This window comes from Pezoporus occidentalis, unplaced genomic scaffold (genome assembly GCF_034315485.1).
Source record: "Pezoporus occidentalis ecotype Australia unplaced genomic scaffold, CSIRO_AGI_Poc_V1 ctg153, whole genome shotgun sequence".
Classification (NCBI taxonomy): domain Eukaryota; kingdom Metazoa; phylum Chordata; class Aves; order Psittaciformes; family Psittacidae; genus Pezoporus; species Pezoporus occidentalis.
In genome coordinates, this window is record NW_026913350.1 from 2,281,994 (window position 1) to 2,303,818 (window position 21,825).

The 21,825-nt window shown below is 51.9% G+C and overlaps 2 protein-coding genes across 8 annotated transcripts in view; both read right to left on the bottom strand.

Moving 5' to 3' along the window:
* Positions 1–222: 222 nt before the first annotated feature.
* Positions 223–7,284, bottom strand: PIGV (phosphatidylinositol glycan anchor biosynthesis class V). The gene is made up of 5 exons (XM_062611523.1): positions 7,177–7,284; positions 5,917–6,034; positions 4,159–4,312; positions 1,361–2,518; positions 223–643 (listed from the first exon to the last, which is right to left on the bottom strand). The coding sequence occupies exons 3-5, from the start codon at positions 4,243–4,245 to the stop codon at positions 353–355; spliced, it is 1,536 nt and encodes a 511-aa protein (XP_062467507.1). The 5' UTR covers positions 4,246–4,312; positions 5,917–6,034; positions 7,177–7,284; the 3' UTR covers positions 223–352.
* Positions 7,285–9,423: 2,139 nt separating this feature from the next.
* The window catches only part of ARID1A (AT-rich interaction domain 1A), a 60,152-nt gene continuing 47,750 nt past the window's right edge, over positions 9,424–21,825 (bottom strand). For 6 of the 7 annotated variants that reach the window (XM_062611454.1, XM_062611448.1, XM_062611451.1 and 3 more), the window contains 10 exons: positions 21,416–21,625; positions 20,713–20,920; positions 17,335–17,467; positions 16,820–16,992; positions 16,498–16,648; positions 16,209–16,340; positions 16,002–16,098; positions 13,334–14,207; positions 12,919–13,049; positions 9,424–12,433 (listed from right to left, as the gene is read on the bottom strand). In XM_062611454.1, coding sequence (XP_062467438.1) covers positions 10,709–12,433; positions 12,919–13,049; positions 13,334–14,207; positions 16,002–16,098; positions 16,209–16,340; positions 16,498–16,648; positions 16,820–16,992; positions 17,335–17,467; positions 20,713–20,920; positions 21,416–21,625 — 3,834 coding nt within the window. In that variant the 3' untranslated portion in view covers positions 9,424–10,708. The remainder of the gene's footprint in view (positions 12,434–12,918; positions 13,050–13,333; positions 14,208–16,001; positions 16,099–16,208; positions 16,341–16,497; positions 16,649–16,819; positions 16,993–17,334; positions 17,468–20,712; positions 20,921–21,415; positions 21,626–21,825) is intronic. The other variant, XM_062611449.1, reaches the window with a different exon arrangement.

Here is a 21,825-nt window from a genome sequence, read left to right on the forward strand (position 1 = left end):
ACGCAGCGGTTTCCCGATGGATGGGAATCTGATGGACACAGATCCTCGCCAGAAATAGTTGCTCAGCGGCAGTATTTCCCCTAGAAGACAGGAACCAGGATGCTCTCTCCCAGGAATGCTGGCTATCAGTACTAACAGCGGAGAGGGGGGTGGGATGCTGCAGCATCACAGCAAAGAGAACGTGCCCGGTTTGGACACAGCGACGGCTCTGCACGCTCCTACTGAGGAGTAACTCCTTTGTAACCGAGACTACAGCATCACTACACGTACACCAGGGCTTTCTTCAACAAGTGGGTTTCAGTTGTGACCAGTGCTGCTGCCCCGCAACCAGCCTGCACCAACGCGCCCCGCGCTATGTCCACGGCAAGAAGTTGCAGTGCAGAACCAGCCCCAGCAGCCAGTAGGACAGGAAGAATCCGAGGATGCATCTGCTGAGCGGGGTGATGGATCTGCAGCTCAGCAGCAGCCTCACCACGGGGTTTGCACAGGAACCAGATTTACCCTGAAGAGATTCCTCATAGCGAGGTGCAGAGGTTTGATCATCAGTCCCTTCACTCCGGAGTAAAGGTTCATATTCCTGAAGGAGGTGAGCGGAGAACCAGTACAGAACGGGAGAGGAGGAGTGGAGCAATCGGGTCAGCACCTGAGAACAAGCAGAGCACAAATCACATGGCTGCAGGTCTCTGCCTGTGACCAGCCACCAACCTGCCTCAGACTTCTGACAAGGGGCCCTGAAATACTCATGGTGCGGAGGTTTAGTACACTGAAATCAAACACCTCTCAGCTCAACCTGCTTTAACTATGACAACGTTTGTGTAAGCAGCCAAGCGGTCCCCAGGGTTTAGAGTCTTTGCCACTCCTTGCTGAACAGCTCGGAGCAAGGGCTGCAGCTTTAGGGGAGGCTTGAACCTCACTCTTCAACTGCTTTTTCACTGGAACACCCACCCTTCAGTGCCACTAGCAGTGTCCTAAAGACTGACAAACACTTCACAGGGACTAGTGACAGGTTCTGGCTCCTTTCATTGCCATCCATTAAGCTCAGCCCAACACAATGAGCCTTGTCCTCCAGCAGTGGCCTTACACACACATGTCAAATACCACCCAACACCAGCTGGACCCTTTGATCCCCATCCCAGTGTCCTCACGACACTGAAAACCTGGCAAGCTTCCCTTGGGAACTCTTGCTTTGGAAACTCCCTGTGCAGGCAGCTCCTAAAGAGGAAAGGCAAAGCTTTTGGTTTGCATTGCCCTGTGCTGCCCTGCAGCTGGGACAACCTCGGGCTGGGAAGATCACTGCTGCAGCCCCCATGGTACATTCCCCTCGAGAAATCACCCCTGTGTGTTGCTACCACCATCCTACCTGCACGTGCATGCAGAAGAACCCGAATGCCAGCAGGACCGTGGCATGGACCACATAGACAAAGACAGCGGGGCAGCAAAATCCAGCTCTTGGTTTATCCTCCTCTTCGCTCTTTCTTCTCTCTAAACCAAGAGTCAGGCAGTGCCGCGGGTTTGCACTGATGTAAGTGCAGGCAGCCCATGAGCCCAGAAGCGTGACAGGCAAAGCAAGCAAGAAATTTGGTATCTGTCTGAGCTCGAAATACCTTAGAAAGCCAACATTCCAGTAAGTGTCTTGAATATAGGAATAGGCCACAGGGACCTGCTGGGAGCACCAAGGAGGTTTAACCCCATTTGAGGCTGCCAGAGAATAGCCCTTGTCCACAGCCAGCTGGACCAGTGGCTTAGGAACGGTCTGCTCCAGGCTGGTTCCAGGATGACAGAACCTCACATAGGCATAATACTGAAATAAAGCAAAAGGTAGAAAAATCCCAGCACACATCAGAACCACGGAAGATACCACGCTGAGGAGCTGCTTCCACAACAGAGGGAGCTTTCTTACTGACCCTGAACCCACCTGGAGCTGGAGCGCAAAGCATTTACTGCAGGAGTAGAGAAAGAAGCCAGCATTAACAAGCCCGTTGGCACGCACCCCAGCCGCAAGGGAGAAGAGCAGTCCACTGAGCCAGCTCTGCCCCTTCTCCAGTTGCCACATGGCACTGAATGCCAGGAAGGCAAACATGCTCTCTGAGTAAGCAGCTGCCATAAATACATTGGCAGGGCTGACTGAAAAGAGGATGGCAGCGAGGAAAGCCACCCTGCGACACTGCAGCACGAGGCAGCCCAGCTGATACAGGCCAGCGGCTGCCAGGGCAGAGAAGAGGGAGTTGAGCAGCACAGCTGAGAGCAGCAGGCGGCTCCGCACACACAGCAGCCACTGCAGGGGCCACAGAGCCCCCTCGGCCACGGCTCGCAGGCTCAGGGGGTACAGTGGGAAGAAGGCACAGTTGTGCTCGTACAGGTAACCGCGCTCGGCGATGAAGAGGAAGTGCTCTGCGTCCCAGCGCGACAGCCCTCCCAGCAGCTGCTCCACCAGCACGTCCCACAGGCCAGGCTGGGCCAGGCGAGGCGGGGAGAAGGCGTCTGCAGCGTGATCGGGGATCAGGAGGTTGAAAAGAGCCTAGAAAAGAAGAGAGGATTGAAGTCCAGCACAAGTTTTGCACCCGACTGAAAGCACTGAGCAGGACGACCCCCGGGTTCCAAAGAAGGGGACAGGAGCAGCAGAGAAGCCAGGCTGAGGGGCTCTGTGATGAGGATACCTGTGAAAAGGTGCAGACACAATCTTTTGGGGCACTTACATCTGACCTGAATAAAGTTCTGGAACATACCCAGCATGAATCCCCATGGAAATGGACAGGGAAAGATGCTCAACCCCATGCTCAGGTACATCTAACCGCATACCTGCACTCCAGGTACCTCTGCAGCACTGGGGAGCCTCCTGTTCTACTGCATGTGGCATTATTGTCCCAGCTGACACACAAGGGAGAGGAGACAAAAGATTTTTCCCAGAGCAAACTGATGCAGAAGGCATCAGATGATTCCCAGCCCCCTTCTCTAGTCTCTAGATGCCCATCTCCTCTAAAGCTTGCTGTTTGCTTTCTGGAGCTGAGGAAGCAGAATGCACACCCTCTGCCTCCAGGAGCTTGTGGTACTGGCCATGTTTTAAAAGGTGAGAGAAAAACCCAGAAAGTCCATGAGATAGGAAGCACCTAACTTAATGCATTGTAATGTAGCGCCAAAGGAAAACATGCTTTGAAACCCCCAAATCCCCCAAAACCTCAGATGGTAAGTTTTGTAGCTTAACTACGTGTAGATTGGGATGAATCCCCTGCAATGAGTTCAGCCTTGGCAGAGAAAAAAGGCCACACTGAACAAATTGGGACTAAAAGACATACAAAGGCACTGGTTTACCATGAAGCACACATCTGGTCTAACCAGGGCTCTGGCACTGTAACATGGAGTGTTGCAGCTGATGGTTCCACTCCGTCCTACTCTGTGGTGAGTGGGGCTGCCACAACCTGCCAGCTGGCTGGGAGCCCTGCTGCTGCTGACCAGCTTTTGTAGAATCAGCAAACAGTTTGGGTTGGAAGGGACCTTAAAGCTCCTCCAGTCCCAACCCCTGGCACGGGCAGGGACCCCTTCCACTGGAGCAGCTTGCTCCAAGCCCCTGTGTCCAACCTGGACTTGAACACTGCCAGGGATGGGGCAGCCACAGCTTCTCTGGGCACCCTGTGCCAGCACCTCAGCACCCTCACAGGGAAGAGCTTCTGCCTAAGAGCTCATCTCAGTCTCCCCTCTGGCAGGTTAAAGCCATCTTTCTCAGGGTGATGTTGTTTCAGGAGGGCCATGGCTGCAGCCTGACTCCGCTGCCTGTCTTGGTACACACAGGTAAGATGGATGGAGCGAGCAACCATGCTCTCCCATGCTCAGAGAAGGATGTCTCTGGAAAGGAGACTCAGAAGGAACACACAGGAGGAGATTATTGTTCCTTTTCTATGGGTAAACAGAGACTGTAGCCTCTTGTGCTGCCCAACCAGCCTCTTGCAACAGCAGCACGAAAACACGTTAAGTTACATGGACGTAATTTTACTTCACAGCAACCTGCCCCTCTGAATGCAGCTGGTCTGTGGGTTCTCCACAGGAGGAGATGGTTTCCCAACCAGGCAGAACCAGCCAGCTCAAAGCACACTGAAAAGAGAAGCCTTGGAGCAGCAAACAATGGATGTCACAGCAGCTTTGGCTTGGGAACAGGAGACTTGCCTGCAGCAGAAGGGTCAGGGCTCTGCAGCGCACTGCAAACCACACCACCTCCCGGAGGTAGGGATCTGTCCTGCTCACCACCTCCATCCTGTGCTCTGAAGTTGCCTCAGTAGGTCACGGGTGCCATGGGAATGCTCCCTCTGGGTTTGGAAACCTGAGTTGATAAACAGAGGACAGACACAGAAAGGTATTTCAGCCATGTTAGTAAGTGATGTGCCTTTAGTTACTGTTAGGGACTTCAAAGAGCTGCAAATCTGTATGAACAAGTCACTTACGAAGGAAATCACAGATCTGGGAGATGATGCAGAAAACCTCTTTGATATTGTTCCTATTAAAAAACCCCAACCCTGACTTCTTACCCTTGGCCAGGATGCAGAGGAGAGAGGTGACTCTTGACTCTCTGCCCATTTCTTACAGGCCAATGTAAATCCTAGACACAGACAGGCCTCCTCAGCAGCTGCCTCAGCAGAAACACCAGCACCTCACGCCAGGCCCCTGCCAAGCGTCTACACGCACATGCAGGCTCCAGTGTGCTGAATGGGATTTAAACCTGGGCTTGTGTCGGGGCTTTTCTCTGGAATAGAGACAGAATTCAAATGTGGCCTCTGAGCGCAACATCTGTGTGAGCAGCTGCTGTGTGGGTGATGCCAGACACGCTCTCACCTCCTCCCGCTCCCTGCCCTGTGTTTGCCCTGGGAAGCCAAGGACAGCTTTATCCAGCTGCCTCCATGGCACCAACACCACAAGCTCCATCGGGGCAAGGCTGAGGTGCTTCCCCCCAGCCCTTCCATCCAGCAGCAGCATCATCTCCAGGACGTGACACTTGCACCACTCCACTCGCAGTATTCCAGTACTTTGGCAGGGGTCCTGGACTGTGGGGTGAGGGCATCTGCCTGTTAAGCGAATCACATGTGCTCAGGCAGCTCTTGTCCACCTCTTCCCTACAAACCTCACCTGCAAGATTTAGAGGGCTTTGTGGAGTCTCCCTGCTTTCATTGATGTTATATTCTGGATTGCTGTCATGGGACCAGCTCTGAAAGCACTTGGCCCAGTGCCATGGAAGGCAGTATCTGTTTGCAGCTCTTTAAGATAACACATTTCTTCCGTTAGCTCCCCAGCCACCAACTGCTTTTCAGTTTGAGAAACAGAAGACCCACATCTCGCTGGGTTCCAGTGACACCACATCCTGCACTATTTCCCACCTGCCATCCTTTTGATCCAGGGCTTTACAACACATAAAGACCCCCAGACAAATCACTTGATGATCCAAAACCACTCCAAGGTTTTCCTATTACCATTTCATCAGTGAAGGGAAAAAAAAAAAACCTAGCAAGTTAAACACTGCATGAGAGAGCAGAAAGCAAATCATCATCAGCGCTACAACCAAGATCTAAAGATGCTTTTTGGTAGCTGCAGTCCCGAGCCACAGGATAATGCTTTCTATTTAGCCACACACAAGCCTTTGGGCTTTGCTCATGTTCTCCGTTTGCTGCAGAGCATCCACAGCTACAGACAAAGCAGCTGGTGGGAGGCACAAGCTGCAATGTTATTTTAAGAGAGGGGATACCTCGGCCCAGCTGTAAATTCTATTAAAGCACATTCACAGCTGCAAAGCCTATTGAAGCACAGCAGCACAAATAGTCCCAGCGCTTGAAACACTTGTTAGGGAGCAGAGAGAGAAGCCTCCTTGCATGAGTGTGCCAAGGAGGCTCAGGGCAACCAGCTTAGAAAGCCTGTTCCTACCACGACGCAGCGCACCTTGTACTAGCACGGGGGGAAGGCTACAGAGAGCTGCAGCCCACAGTCAGCCTTCCGCTGGCGAACGGCGTCAGGGCTGGAATGGCTCTGTCCCAGCAAGCGCTGCCTGAAGGAGCACCTGCATGAACGGAGAGAGGACAGCGAAAGGCAAAAGTGGGTTAAAAAGGTGCAAAACCTTAACGGAAGGTGTCTCTGCGTTCCTCTTCGCTTTCGGGTGAGGAACCGCGCTCAAAGAAAGGACGCGGATCCCAACGGACCAGGCGCTGTGTCAATGATGTACACGGGGCCCGTGAAGCGCACTGCAGGCCGCTGGCCAGCCGGTGGCAGCAGGCACTCGCCCCAGCGGCGCTGCCTCCCTCCGCACACGCTGGGGCACAAGGCTCCTGCCGGAAAACGTGCTGGAGCACCGAGAGCGCGAGGGTTTGGGCACGTCCCGGTACTTCTCCAAGGCGCTGCAGGGTCAAGGGACGCTCCGGTTATCGCTGTAAACCCGTTCTGATGCACAGAAACACTGCTTTAGGAATCGCTTGTTTCAGGGGGTCTGGGCCTGGAGGTTTCACCCGCATCCAAAGGCAATGGGGGCAGTTCCACCCCTTCCTCCTTTGACAACAGCTCGTGTGTGTGTGAGCAGAAGCGGATTAAAGCCAGGACCTGACCGCTCGGTGCGGAGCCGCTCTGGGAGCTGGGTCAGGCCTAGGCATGACAACGCATGGCGGCCACTTCCCTCCTGCCTGGGCCATCGCACGCGGCAACGGCACAAACCGCACTCAGGCCAGCTCCGGGACTCCTGCTCCGTCCTTCCAACGGGACGAGGCCGCTGCAGCCGGTGACCAGCATTTAACCGGACAGAACGGAACCGCAGGGGCCCTTCCCTTGCTGAGGGACGAGCCGGGCCTGCACCGTGCGGCCTCTGGCTGAGCTGAACAGCGGCCGAAGGGCTCGAGTGGACATGGGGTGTGTGTGTGTGTGTGTGTGCTCCCCTCAGCACGGGTGGGACCCCCCGGACCCCGGTGCACCGAATCAACAGCTTGGACTGGAAGGGACCTCAAAGCTCCCCCAGCTCCATCCCTGCCGCGGGGGGGACACCCTCCACCACCGCAGGGTGCCCCGGGCCCCATGGCGGCGCTGGGCCCGGCCCGGCCCGGCCCTCAGGGGGGCTCCAAAGGGGGCGGAGCCTTTGTGAGGGGAGGGGGGATGAGGCCCCGCCCCTTCCCCCACCCTCGGCGCGCGCGCGGCCCCGCCCCTTCCCCCCCCCCCCACCTGAGCGCCCGGCGCGCGGCTCCCGCGCCGGCTCCATCCCACCGCCCGCTTCCGGCCCCGCCCCTTCCGGGGCTGCGCGCGCCGCGTCACGTGGCGGCAGGTAACACGTGTGTGTGTGTCGGGACGGGGAGGGCGGCGCCATCTTTGTTAAGGGCCTGTGGGGGTGCTGAGGCGCTGGCACAGGGTGCCCAGAGAAGCTGTGGCTGCCCCATCCCTGGCAGTGTTCAAGGCCAGGCTGGACACAGGGGCTTGGAGCAAGCTGCTCCAGTGGAAGGGGTCCCTGCCTGTGGCAGGGGTTGAAGCTGGAGGAGCTTTTAAGGTCCCTTCCACCACAAACCACTCGGTGATAGCGCGGTGCCGCCGCAGCAGGCGCTGCCTGCCAGCAGGAAGAGGTGTTAAGAGCTGGAGAGGCACCAACACAAACCGCGGCGGCTGCAACACTGGCACGAGCCTTTTGCCAAGAGGCATTAAGCAACACATCACAGAACAATAGGCTGGGAATAAGTGCGTGTTATTACATTAATTACTTACTGGTACAGGAGGGTGGGCAGGTTTCCCTCGGGATCTCCTCCACGTGCTGATGGAGGCAGTGTTGCTCTCACCCCAACTGCATGCGTTGTGCTGAGCCATGGCAGCAGCACATGACAGCGTGGGGCGAAGAGCAGCAGGTCTTTGTGCTTTGAAACACACCTTAGTGTCAGCCCAGGAACGAAAGAGGAGTCACTGAGTCTTCAAGGGAGACTCCTCAAGTGCTATTGATCGGGGCTTTGGCTTGAGAAGAACTCAAGGTTTCCCCTTGGAAAAGGGGCTGGGGTCAATGAGAGGCCTGTTTTTAAGAAACAGCTGCAGAAAGGGAAAGCTCTGGGTACAAATGAGGCCAAAGCATCGAGGATTTGATGCATTCGGGGCAGCCGAGTTTGAGATCAGGTGTGGCTCAAAGTACTGCCCCAGTTACAGTGAGCACAGCTCCTCACTTCACTAAGTCTTCACTGATGCTGGCTTAACCATTTGAGAAGCACACGAGGTCTGTGTGTGGTGCCTGCAAGCACTGGGAGAGCAGAATTACTCCCTTTGGATCAACCGGTTGTGCTGTTATCCACAGGCACCACGTGTGACTGTTCTTCCCCCCCCCCCCCGCCAGTGCAGCATTCACTTATGACTGAATTCACAGTAAGATGAGCACAGAAGCTGGACAGAAGCTGCTCACGTTACCTTCATCACCTGTGCTGCTGCGGTCCCTTCTGTTCAGGAAAAGAAGTGAGACGATGACGTTAATTCAGATGCAACAGAGCTCCTGGAACACAAAACCGAATTATCAGAGATGATGGGTTTAAATCAGCAACACTGTCACAGACCGGCAAAGTCCAGCACAATTCTTGCCTCACAGCTGGCTTTCCATCCAGTCTGTTTGAAAGCCAAAGCACCAGCACCGTTCCTGTCTCTTAAGAAATGCATTTTAAGGACTCTTCCTCTACCAGGCAAAGAACTCCTGCAATTCCTGCTGATAAACAGACCTTACAGAGAAGACTTCAGTTAGATTCTGGCACCATTACTCCCAAAGTTTAAGGAGCACAGCCAAGGGAGGGCTCCGGGATCAGAGAGCTTCCTAAGAACGGACTACAGCAGGATAAACCAAGGAGATCTTCTGAACAAAACCCATGTTTGCCTTTAAAAAAGCTTCTCTTTAACTGGCTCTTTTGCTTAAATGAGCTCTGTGCAGTTGGAGCCAGCCTGTTTCTAGGATCCTCTGAGCATAAAGCTTCAGGCTAAGTAAAAATGCCCACTTCCTAACCCCTGAGAAGGGGCAGATTTGCACCTGAAGAGCCTGAACTCTGGCTGTTTGCTGAAGGGCAGGCGAGCTCTGGCCGCTGGAAAACCCCGACTCTCACCACGCTTCCAAGAAAATGGGAAAAATGGGCAGGAATGGGAGTTTTCCATTCTAAAGACCTGGATGGGAACCGCCTTTCCCTTGTGAGCAGCAGCCTTTCCAAGCCTGTGAACTGCGAGCCTCCCTGCCATAGCTTCACCTCACGCTGCAGATCCTGAACCTAGGCAGCACTAAGCAAAACCTCCACCACTGAAACAAGCCGGAGCATCAGGGTCTCCAGGCACCACTGCACCACGCTGGACCTTTGAGGCCTCTCTGCTGCGTGGTAAGGAGCTGACCTACAACATCACCTCTATCAGCCCTGACAGCACTGAAGTTCCCTCCTCGTTCTGCTAATAAAGAAAACCCTTACAAACATCTTACCAAGATTTAATGTACATTTATTCTTAACACGTGGAACATATAGTATAAAGATTTCATACTGAATAAATGATATTCATTAAGCCAAAAAAGGAAAAAAGGGAGGAATTTACATCAAGTTTTTAGCTACATCGTCTGAAATACAAATATGCAGAATTCATCACTGAAAAATCTCAATTGTGTTTCTTCATCAGGAACTTCAACTGAACCTAGAACTTTTTCACACCTCGATTAGAAAGAAAACAAAACCAGGAAAAAATAAAACTATAAGTTGATTGGCTGCTGAGACAGCAATGACTTTATACACAGAGACCTGTACAGCATCCTCCAGGGAGGGATGTCTGGCAAGAGATTAAATAATTGTGTCTCGCTTTTGCAGGTCATCAACTCGTTTAACTCGTCATACTATAAAGGGGAAGGGAGAGGGGGACAAAACTGCGAGGGATCTTAGGGTATGTGCAATGTACAACGTCATATATATATACACACGTGGCAGCGGTCGGGCTGCGGCTAAAGGTTAAAACCAGTTCTAAGAGGTGATCTCAGGGTTATTCATACAATCAAGGAGGAAGAGAGAAAGAGGTCAGGGTGTTGTAGGTTCACACATGATACTTTGGGGGAAAAGCCTTTTTTTTTGTTTTTCTCCTCAACATTAACTAAAAACATTTTTAAAAACTACAGCTTGCTGCTGAGCCAGCTTTTTTCTTCTTTTTTTTTTCTCTTTTTTCTCTTTTTTTTTTTCCAGGTGAGACATTATTACAGTATGTTTTACAGTTTAAGGTGTACAGTACATGAAGTTCTACACGCTACTGCACAGGCCTCCCTTGGACAAGGTCTGTTCACCACTGGTTAACTTCTTGGTTCCTGCAAGATTGTGAATGTACAACGATAAAACCACACAGAGTTCAGCAGTCACTTGGGGTTTGTTTTTTGTCCTTCAAGAGTTTTACCATTAAAAACAGTTAGGAAAGTGGTGCCTGTCAATGTGATAACGCGGCAAAGTCGTTTCCCCAAACTCACTGTAAACGACAGTAACTTTGGTTAAAATAAAAAAAAAGTCTTCTATGTAGACAGAACTTTGTCTCCTTTAATAAGGGATTCAGGACAAATTGGAAGGGCAGGGGAAAGGGAGGGGGAACGGGGACATCATTCCCCAAGGGAGAAGCAGGACAGCGCAGGGTAGACAGTGGATTCTGAGGTGGTTTTGCATAAATAAAGGGCAACAGTCAGTTTCTAAGTTCTCCACTCACGCACACGCACACAGGGGCTCGGATCCCACAGCTGTCATGACTGGCCAATTAAAAACAGTACATCACAAATAACTTGTGAAACCAAAGAGTTCATCAAAGGCGACACGGAGATGTCCAACAGCCGCGACTCATATAACGTGAACTCCGAGTGGTTCTCGTCCACCTTGGCCAGGGCGAGCAGCGCCCGAGCAGCCCGGCGCATCATGTCCACGCTCGTCGACTCAAAGGGTGGGTTCTGCATGTGCATCAAGCTGGCCTGGCTCTGCTGGAACTGCGTGGCGGCCAGGCTGTCCTCCAAAAAGCCCAGCAAGTTGCCAATGCTGCCCTTCTGCACAGCAATCGCTCTTGCTGCCAGGCTGTCCCCCTGTGCCAAGTTGGCCAGTAGTACCACAGCCATCTCTCGACACACCGGGTTCTTTCTGTCACTAAGGAACCGCACCATGGTGCTGTACAGCTTCTCCAAGCGACTGAAGGGGGGAGTTGCAAGAATCAAATCCACATTGTTGTCCTGGATGCTGAGTTTGCTGAGTGTTTCCAAAACCAGTCTCTGAGGGGAGAGGACCGCACTGGGCCCCAGTGTTGGGAAGGGATCCTGGGCCTCTGCTGATGGACATACTGCCCAGTGGAGGAGTCCATCCAGGATAGGCAAACAGATGCTTTCTGGGTAAGGGGAGAGGTCCAGCTGGCCAGAAATGTTGGCCAACGTGACCAGTGTATTTTCACGCAGCATCTCCAAGCAGTCCCACCACCACTCCACCTTGTTGCAGCTCACCCCCTGGTCCTGCTCCTCCTCTTTCTCATAGGTCAGGGGTGCCTGTTTGCGTTCTGGATGCTTGTGGTGTAAGAGAATCAACTTCCCTAGAATCAGCAGCAGCCCGGGATGTTTTGACATTTCAAAGTCATTGCCCGGCACAAACGATAAACTCCTGATGATGTTAGAGACACAAATGCAGCGCTTCGCCAGAGAGTCCTGCCAGTCCAGGAGGGTGCACAGGGGCGTCTCGTCTTTACTGTGAGGTTCATCCTCCAGGATTTTGATGTTTCTGTGGCTCTGAGCTGGACTAATGCCAAAGGGAAACTTGCTGCTTTCTTTCGCCGTTTCCAGAGCTTTAACCTCTTCCTCCTCCCCTGCCAAGGCGCCCGGACGTGCCGACAGCATGTCATCCATGGTGGCAGTTATCCTCTTCTCCGAGGAGCTGTCGGATGGAGGAGTCTCTCCTTCCCTAGTGCTCGGATTGCTCTCAGCTGCTGCACGTTTCCTCAGGACAGAGGTGCAGGAAGCCCGTTTGTGAGTCAAAGGTAGCTCCGTCTTGCTCTCAAAGTGGGTCTGGATGTGCTCAGTGGTGTCGCCGCCGCCGATCCGCCAGTGCAGCAGCCCGCTCTCGAACTCCTGCACCCGTCCCAGCTTGTCTGAATAATCTACCACAAAGGGGTCGTTTTTCTGCACCACCTTGACTGGAAGCTTGTCAAATTTACTAACTAGTTTTTCCTCGCTGCTCTCCAGAGGTACTTTGTCCTTGCTCGAAAACGCAGCCTCCTCCTCTTCCTCATCCTCATCTTCCTCCTCACAGTTCAGGCTCCGTGGTTCATCATCCTCCTCCCCTTCTTCAGGGGAGGAAGCTGAAGACTTGCAGAACCTTTCGGGATCTAATAGTGTTCTTTGCCCTGGGTCTCCCACCTCGTATTCCTTCAGGATTCCAAAGATCTCGATCAGGCAGCGCCGGAAATACTCCACCAAGAGTTCCAGCAAGCCTGGCAGCTAAGAGGGAGAGGAAAAACAGGAGGGGAAGGAAGGAAGAGAACAGTGATCAGAAAATAACATAGGCCAACGCAAGCAACTGGGAAAGCGGGGCATAAAAGGGCTAAGAATTTAAGCTGTGCTCGTCATTACTGGGTTCTTTTCATGCTGGCAGCAACTGTTTGCAAAGCAGAGTTTTCTGCCCTCCGAGAAAGGGAAAAAGACAAACCCAAGGTGCTGACTGTCAGTATCCAAGCCACCCCCCAAACACTTGTGCAAACACAAGTGCTCTTTATACAAAGGTATAAATGACATGGGCCAGTGAGTAAGCAGTGTACAGCTCCCCAGACCTCATACTCTCTTCCAACCTGGCACGCTCCATGGGTCCAGGGACATCCCGGAGTCTGGCCCTACAAGGGCAGGAGCTGCTTGTTGCTATCTCGCTGACAGAAAACCCTGCACAATTAGCACTTCAAAGACCTGCATGAGAGAGCATCTGCACGCACCTGGCTGAGGTTGAAGGTCATTATGCTGTTGTCATCATAGAGCAGGATGTTTATGGTATCTAAGGCCCACGTACTTTCAGCTAGCAGCCCAGACTTCAGAGACATCATCACTCTCCAGGCTTCAGGAGTTCCTGTAACATAAACACATGATACTTCCAGCTCCTGGAGTTTAAAAACAAAAAAGGAGATACTTGATACTGCTTTTTGGATCCACGAAGAGCAAAGCTTGCTTAAGGTGATGTACAGATTGTATGTACCCGCAATCTCCACGTGGACAATGCCAAAACGATGTCTGAAACCCCAACTAGACCTCTTCAAGAGTCACCAGAGCCCTTCCACTTGGCATTACCAAAGGGTAATGGCAGCACCCATCCCCTGGGCAGGCACAAGCAGAAACGCAGGGGTTTCCTCTTACCGATATCTTTCGCTGTCAGCCGTCTCCTCTGCTTCAACACAGGTTGCGTTGCTTCTACTGATCCCGGAGGGAAGGTGATGTCTCGTCGGATCATGGGGGGCTGTACAGCTGCTGGTGTTATGTGCGAGGCAGGGACTGGTGGTCCTGCCTTCTGCATTTTCATCCCCGAGTGCAGGAACGGAGATTTACTGGGAGAAGTGCGATTCTCCAGAGGTCTGGGCAGAGGTGCTGGGCTGGATACCTGAGGAATGTGATTCTGCATGCTAGGGGCGGTCTGGTAGTTAGACTGGGGGGGCCTGGTCATTGGGGGCACGGGGGCAGAGGGACCATAAGGAGGTTGCCGGTTCCCATGGGAAGGCCATGGTCCCTCATGGTTGACCCTCTGGTCTGAATGCAGGATGTCATCTGTTCGAGTCACTCCATGGTAAGCAGGCCCCTGGGGCGCAGAGCCCGTGCTCTGCCGGTTCGGATAGCTGTACCCTATTTCGTTGCGCCCCTGCCACATGGCACCTTGCTGTGGGCCCTCTGGAGTAGACTGTATGGGACCCCCCATCATCTGAGGAGGCATGTTCTGCTGAGCATTGGAGCCTGGGGGAGCCGAGACCCTGTCTCTGCCAAATTGGAATGGGAACTGGTTCTGAGGCCCTCCGGCAGCGCGGCGGTCAGCAGCAGGGTATGTACTCCCATACTGGTTATACAGGTCCTGCTGGGGAGACGGCTGTGCAGTTTGCTGCTGGCTGGGTTGCTGGCTCTGTGCTGGAGGCAGCTGCTGCTGGGTCTGCCCCTGCCCGCCGCTGTATGGTACGTTGTACATCTCCCCTTCGTGTCGCTTCGCAGGGGGGCCGTAGCTGCCGTCCATCGGCCGCTTGTAATTCTACAGGGAAAAGAAAGGCATCAACATGAGATTGCTTAGGATCACAGAATGGTTTGGGTTGGAAAGAACCTTCAGATCATCCAGTTCCAATCCCCTGCCACGGGCAGGGACACTTCACACGAGACTGTGTCACCCAAGGCTCTATTCAACCTGGTCTTGAAAACTGCCAGGGATGGAGCATTTACCACTTCTTCAGACACCCTGTGCCAGTGCCTCACCACCCTCACAGTAAAGAACTTCCTTATATCTAACCTGAACTTCTCCTGTTTCAGTTTAAACCCTTCACCCCTTGTCCTGTCCCTACAGTCCCTGATGAAGAGCCCCTCTCCAGTATCCTTGTAGCCCCCTTCAGACACTGGAAGCTGCTCTGAGGTCTCCATGCAGCTTCTCTTCTCCAGGCTGAACAGCCCCAACTTTCTCAGCCTGTCTTCATATTGGAGGTGCTTAGAAACAAGCAACCCAACCCTCAGTGGGTACTGCTGCTCCATGGCATGGCCTGTAAGACGGCAGGAGTTGTCTTGTTGTTAGCCATATCCAGCATGAGGCTGGATCAGTCTTTCAAATCCACAAGCCAGGACCAATTCCTTGTGGCTGGCTGTGTACTTTCCTTGTGGATTCTACAAGGATGCCTTGGGGGCAGAAGTCTGCCCACAGAAAGGACTTCCCTGTAGGAAAGACTCGGGGCTGCTGCTCACCACAAACCAAACCGTGCGCCCGCACTTGTTTCCTCTCGCATCCAGGAATTTTATCAGGCCCTATTTCTCTTTTATTTCCCAGGAAACAAGTTTCTGCTGAAGCAAACAAGATGCATTAAAACCTGCTGTACTTTCTGCTTCTTCCCTTCCTATAGATTTCAAAATACATCACTGAAAGGAGCGAGAATTATTCACCCCACTACTTCTTTTAAGTGTAAATGCAGAAAAGAGTCAATTGCTAAGAGAAAACTGAACTCCAAGATCTCTCTTGCCTCCAAGGGTCTGTGCTCTACAGCCTGTTTAGAAGCTCCATGGTCATGACTGGCATCAGACAGAGCTCTAGGGCTTCAAAGATGACAAGTACCAGAGTAACTCAAACTCTTGGCTCTGCGCCCCGTGGCTCTGGTTGCAGAGCCAAACTGCAGAGCAGTTGGAATTATTCTTAGCACAGCTCAGCGAGTGCCCTCTCTGTACTCCCCCTAAACCAGAGGGTTTGGAATTATCAGGGTCCTGGCACCGATACAAAGAGCAAGCCATATGTAAGGATTATGGAAAGAGAAATATGTTCATTCAGACTGTCCTGAAACAAACCCGGGGTTTTGTGAACAGCGAGTAGGAGGCAGTGGGGCAATGGATTGAAGGCAGGGCTGAAGCCTTTGTCTGCAGGCTCAGTAAGGCAAAGCCAACAGAAAAAGGCCTGGGTTGTGCAGAAGGATCCACCTGGAACAGCTCCCCAGAAGATCAAAGACTCGACAGCAAACTCAGCAGATCCCTTGGAACTCAAACGTTACAGGAACACGACGGGACTCGGAAAGTTCCAGAGGGGCAGGCAAACCCAGTGAAGTTTCCTGACCTCACACATCTGCAAACACCACAACCTCCCTTCTCCAAACATTGTTTTGCTGACCCAACACTGGAAACACTAATGAAAACTTCAGCTTTTGGAAATAGGAAAAAAACCCCACCTGCCATTTAAGTTACTCAATTCTATATGTTCCATAAAGCAAACACACAGCACAAAGAGTTTTCATTCCCCCCCCCCTTCATAAAACTCTTCTATGTCTCAGTCAAACACATCAGAGGCTTTCTGATGACTTACCTGCTGTTGCTGTTGGTACATGGTGGTTTGCTGGCTAGGGAAGGGGCTGCCCGAGGATGTGCCTTGAGTGGAGAATTGATTGCCATAGGAATCGTGTCTGGAGGAGAAACAGATGCATTACTTGTCTGATCAGATGCACGCTTCACTTTCACAGTCTCAGAGCTCTCTAAGTAGGAAAAGCTGTTTGTGGCAAGACCCCACACAGACCTTTGCTGCTGCTGCTGCTGCTGCGGGTAGCGGCTGGGAGAGTACATCCCCGATTCCGGGGTGGAAGGCATGATGTTTGGCTGCGGAGTTCCTGTGGCTAAGGTGCCCTCAGGTCCCATGCCGGGTTCCGTCCTACATGGAAACAAAGGGAACCCCCCCACACACAACCGTTTAAATCCACCCTTGCTCCTCTAATGGAAAAGGATGATCAGCAAAGGCACAGCAGTGAAGAGAAAATCATTTCCCGTGAGCCAAGCAAATCAGGATCTCACCAGGCTGAAGTACCCACCTCACCCTGTCGTAAGGACCTCCGTAGGAATAGTGTTGCCGCTGTCCCATGGCCATGTTACCCATCCCTGGACCTGCAGCACGATTGTAAGGGTCACCCATACCACTGTTGGGGCCCTGCCCTGAGGACATGAAGGGATCACTTCCTGGAGCTGGAATATTAAAAGAAGAACCAATAAATGTGTCTACCTCTGCCTTAGAAAGATACATCCCATCTTCTGGGGAAGAAGGGCAAGCAGAAGGTCTCCTACAGCACACTCCAGCATACAGCCAGATACAGGGATTAGTGCTTAAGGGAGAAAAGCATGCAAGGACTTCCTCACCTTTCCTCATACTGCTGTAAGGATCTTTATTTGGCTCGTAAGACATGCGACCCATCATGTCAGAGGTATTCATGCTGGGCTGGTACCCTGGATTTGGAGTCATGGAGTTCCGTTTCTGGAACGTAGGATCACTACCATCTGCAAAGGCATCCTGAAGGCCCACTGAGTTACTCCTGATGCAAAAACAACCCACAAAAACAGGATTAGAGAGGTCCAAAGTGATCCTCAGGATACTTTCCCCACGTTCCCCTAAGGTGTTGCTATCCCCTAGAAGGACCAGCCATACTCCTCCAACAGAAGCATGAAGAGCACTGTCCCCAGACCCAAAATGATTATTTACACACAAATGCAGAGTCAATAATGTTGCTGTGAGCTGTTAACACCGGAGCAAAGCCATGGAGCCCCACCAAAATAGGTTCTCAAGTCTCCAGCCTTCTTTAGGAATGACCCAGGAGCAACCCTCATGTTCACAGTCTGCATCTGGCATAGTGGAATAGGGTGCAATGGTTTCATACCTGATGCCTGGCAAAGGAGGCATCTGACTATGTGGTGTAGATGCTGGAGTTGGTGGCTTTAAGTCTCCTCCCTCTGCCATGGAGCTGCTGGTGGACTGAGGTGTCTGAGGACCCTGCATTGAGCCTGAACCCGCTGCAAGAACAGAAACGTGGTGTGAGCACCTCTGCACCCTACAGATCTTCCAGAACATCAGCCTCAAGAACACAGAGCAAAGAGTCCTTCAAGAGACAGATGAAATACGGCCAAAAAGAGTACAAGGAGCTCAACATTTCAAAGACACACTGGGCCTGACTTCCCAGAACCACACACAGTGATCTAGAGCCAAGAGGACACGTTCATTTTCATCATCTCTTCGTTCTTGCCCACATGCCATTTACACACCGTTGCCACCACTGTGGCACAATGTTGTGGTGCCCAACCTATCCGGCTCCAGAGGTTGGTGCTCTACAGAGCACCATGTGTCAGGGAATACAGTGCTTCTTGCCAAGTGACAACTACTGACTCATCACCTTCACACTCTTTCTGCACAGCAAGGTGGGTTTCAGCTCTCATGAAACATCTCATGATCTTCCTAGTGCTGGAAACTAGAACATCAGCTGAAGCCACCAAGTAACTCTGAACAAGGCTTCTCCACCTGCTCTGCGCTTCCAGAGGGGTTAATTCATGCAGGTTAATTCAAGCACCACTCCCAAGGATTCCTGGAACAGGGAATGCTGGTGATGCTGGATCTTTCAGTGAAAGACAAAACCCGTCCAGCAAGTTCCCAAGGAGGCTTTCATCAAAACTCCCAGGCCATCCTGTGTAATGCAGCTGTGCTGGGAGCTCCAGGAGCTCCCCTCTGCCCCGGGATTGCTGTGACAGCATCAGCCCAGGTTCACCTGCTCCTTGCAGCTGGCAGGAGCTGAACTCTTAATTCATGTTTCCCTGAGTTCCCATCCAGCACCCGATCTCCTCGCCCCAGCCCCGCTGGTTGATGACTCACTTCAGCTATTCATTAAAACCCTCCGAGGTCACATCCAGGCCATGCTTGTTTACACCCCACCTTCCTGGCACCCTGTCCTCTTCCCTGCGACTCCCTCCCAGCGCGGGGAGGTCTCTGGAGAAGGCAAGGCAGAGGGGAGCTTCATTCACGGGCGGTCTCCTTCCCTCCACAGGGGGTTCAGCTCTACACGCTTCCCGCAGGACTTGGCTGCTCTGTGTGTGTGTGCGATGCTGGCACCAGCAGGAAGAGGCCTGGAGACATTCCCTGCATCGCTGCCATTTGGTGTTTGTCCCCACCCCCCCCCCCCTCAGTGTCCCTCCCACTCACAAATTTACACACAGTTGGAGCCGGGCCAGTTCCATGCTCTGGGAATTAAAACCCAGCGCAGACTGATTACGCCTCCCTGGGGACACGCTGCAGTTTGCGAGCAGGAACCCAAGAAGTGTGTTGGAAACCTGTGCCAAGTGCCCACGAGGCAACACCCAGGCCACTCCAGCCCTTCTGGAAACACTTTTGGGTTTTGAGGGTTATGAATGCATGGAAACAGCTCCAGCACCAAGAGTTGATTGTCCTGCAAGAGGCCTTTAGATGCTCTGCTCTGGGTTGTGAGAGCGCTTTGTGTTGTGCTTACACCCCTGGTTCCTGCCCATCCAGAGGAGCAAGAGAGAGGAAGAAAAGGAAAGTGAAACAGAAGCATGAACATGCTGAGTGATATGGCTTAAAGGATCAGAGCAACCAACCATGCTTCAGTGCTGCCTCTGCGTATTCCTAGTGGCAGGAATCTGGAGTAAGACAAGTGCAGAGAACAGTTTACATAGAAAATACCACACAGCACAGGAATCAAACCTGTAGACTAAGGCAAGTGGGGAGAGCAGCCCTGCAAATTCCTCCTGCTGATGTGCTGAAGCAGATCACCTGTAGCACAGCCCTGAAGGCAGACTCGCCACCTCCAGACAGCTCCGTGCTAGCTGAAGCGACATAAAAATTGATGTCCCTTCAAACCCATTCTGACAGGCAGCAAGTGCTACAGGAGGGTTTAAGTGGCTCCTGAAAAGCCTCAGCCCTCTCCAAATAAACTCCACATGCTCTTAACATCTTTGGTCCACTGCCTAGTATCTCTGGGGGGCAAGAAAGTGGTTTTGGAAAGAAAGCGGGGATGGATTTGTGGTCTCGGTTAAGGGGAACCGAGACACCACTTTACACAGAATTTTAGTCTAGTGACACAGAAGTTGCTTTGTCTTACAGAATACACCAAGGCTGAAGCTACACTGGGACAGGTTTCCTGACCAGTGACAAGATATCAATTAGGACTTAAAGAAACCAACGCTCTGTAACAGAGAGGACAGACAAATGTAGCTGCCAACAGAGTATTACGGACAAGCACACTGTTGACTGAGGGCTTAGCAGGGCTGAGACACAACTGCAATACAATCCAAAAAGGGTTCATTATTCCACTCCTTGGGACACAACACCAGGTTTCAGAAGCAGAAAGGCATTTTTTGCAAACATTACAGGAGCTTCAAAGCTGACAATGTTTTATCTCACCCACATGAACAGGCTCCTGACCAGAAAAAGCATCAGAAGGTTTTACTTATAAGACAAACTGGAAAACTGAAGCTCAGTGTTGGCAATTCAAGCAATGAAGACTAAAGATGACAGCCTGGACCTTTCCTCCTTTTTTGGTTGGGTTTTGGGGGACTTTGTTCAACACATCTGAATTGTTCTGCTTAAACATTCAGAAACCAGAGCACTCCATCACATTTGAAACAACAGAAGTGCATTTTAAGGAGCTTCATTTCTAGAGCATTCAACCTGTAACAGGCTTACAAAGTGTCTGTGCACAGAGCCTCAGAAAGTCCTCACCATCTCCTGCTGAAGACGGAAAGGAGTAATTGGTGAGGAAGATGAGTTCACATCTACATCAAGCATTTACTCCCAGAAGGTAGCACTTGGCATAATCAAAACAAGCACAGCTTTTCTAGCAAGTTCCCAAAGCTGAGCAGTAAAAAGGGCTGCTGTTAGAATATGCAGAGATCAGCTTGTAGGGATAACACCAGACTTCCCTTTCCACCCGATTCCCACAAGGCAGTGATGTACTAGGAAGTGCAGAGGTGTGTGTATGTAGCTATGTATAGATTTTTAAGTATCCTTAGTACAGAGGTGGGACACACAAAACCTGCACTGTCCCAAGAAGCTTGACTTATTCCTGCTATCACTCACTCCCACATTACAGAAGGTATTTAATCTACCCAACTAGAGAACATCTAATTAGAGACAGACACAGGGGCTTTGTGGAAGTTTGGAACCAGCCTGACCCACAGCATGGAGAGTCTCCACAACGAGATCCTATGGTGCAAACACCCACTTCACAACTCAAACCAGTGCCTCAACTCACCTGGAGATGGAGGCTGTATCTTAGTCTGAGACTTCTTTGAATCGGCAGCTGCAAAGATATCTGGAGGGGGGTCTTCACCTCGCTCAATCTTGCACTCGAAGGCATAGAGACACTGGATGTACTGCTTCTTCAAAGAGCTCGCTGCACTGCTGGACGTGCCCACGTTGAGATTTGTGGCTAATTCGCGCCATTTCTTGTTTTTGTTGACCTGCACAACCAAAGAAGAGGCTCTGGACTCAAAATCCAGCTCCTCTTCCAAGAGCTTTTCTGGGGAGAAATCAACACTTCCCAGCTAACACAAAGGATGCAGTAAGTGCCAAGCAGAGCAGACAGTCGTGTTCAGAACCCCAAAACCAGTCAGCTCTCTTCCTCACCTACAGAAAGCTTTCTAAACAGGGACAGATTGCAAATGAAATCAGATGCAAAGACAGCGTCACCAACCTTTGCACTGGACAAAGCAGGGGAAAAAAGCACTTGAACAGAATCTCACCACAGACTGCTCTCAACAAGCGACTGGGAGAGCAGACATCTGCCTCATTTCAAGGATGCTGGGTTTAATAAGTGTTATTTAAACACTGCTGAATGGGAACTCAGGGCTTTCCCTCTAGCTCCAAAGCTAACTTCAAACTCTGCTGCCCATTAAGCCTGTGACTGGCAGATGGTGGGCATCACCCAGACACCACGCTGGCTGCTGGACACTCACCTGAGTCAATCCTCCAATCTCCTTCACTGAGATGTAGAGCCGGTAAAGATCCAAGGGTTTCCTGCCTACTGCTGGCAGATTGGTCATGCCCATGGCCTTCTCCTCAGTAAAGGCCAGGTAACGATCTACCCAGATCTTCCTCTCGGGCTCCCCACCCAGCTCATAGAGTTTGGTGATCTTCTCATTGGTTGTAGTAGAAGAACTGGACTTCTAGGAGAAGGAAAGAGATATCAGGACTGAGCAGCACAAAAGCAGCTGTTTCACATCCGAGATGGTTTCAAAACAGCAGCCAGATAAGAGTTCAAAGTTCTGCTGTTACACTGAGAACGGCTTTAGAGCAGCCCTACGCTTGTCTCAGATCAACGTCAGGCAAGTGTTACTCAACAAAGGTATCACAAAACCAGCTGCTA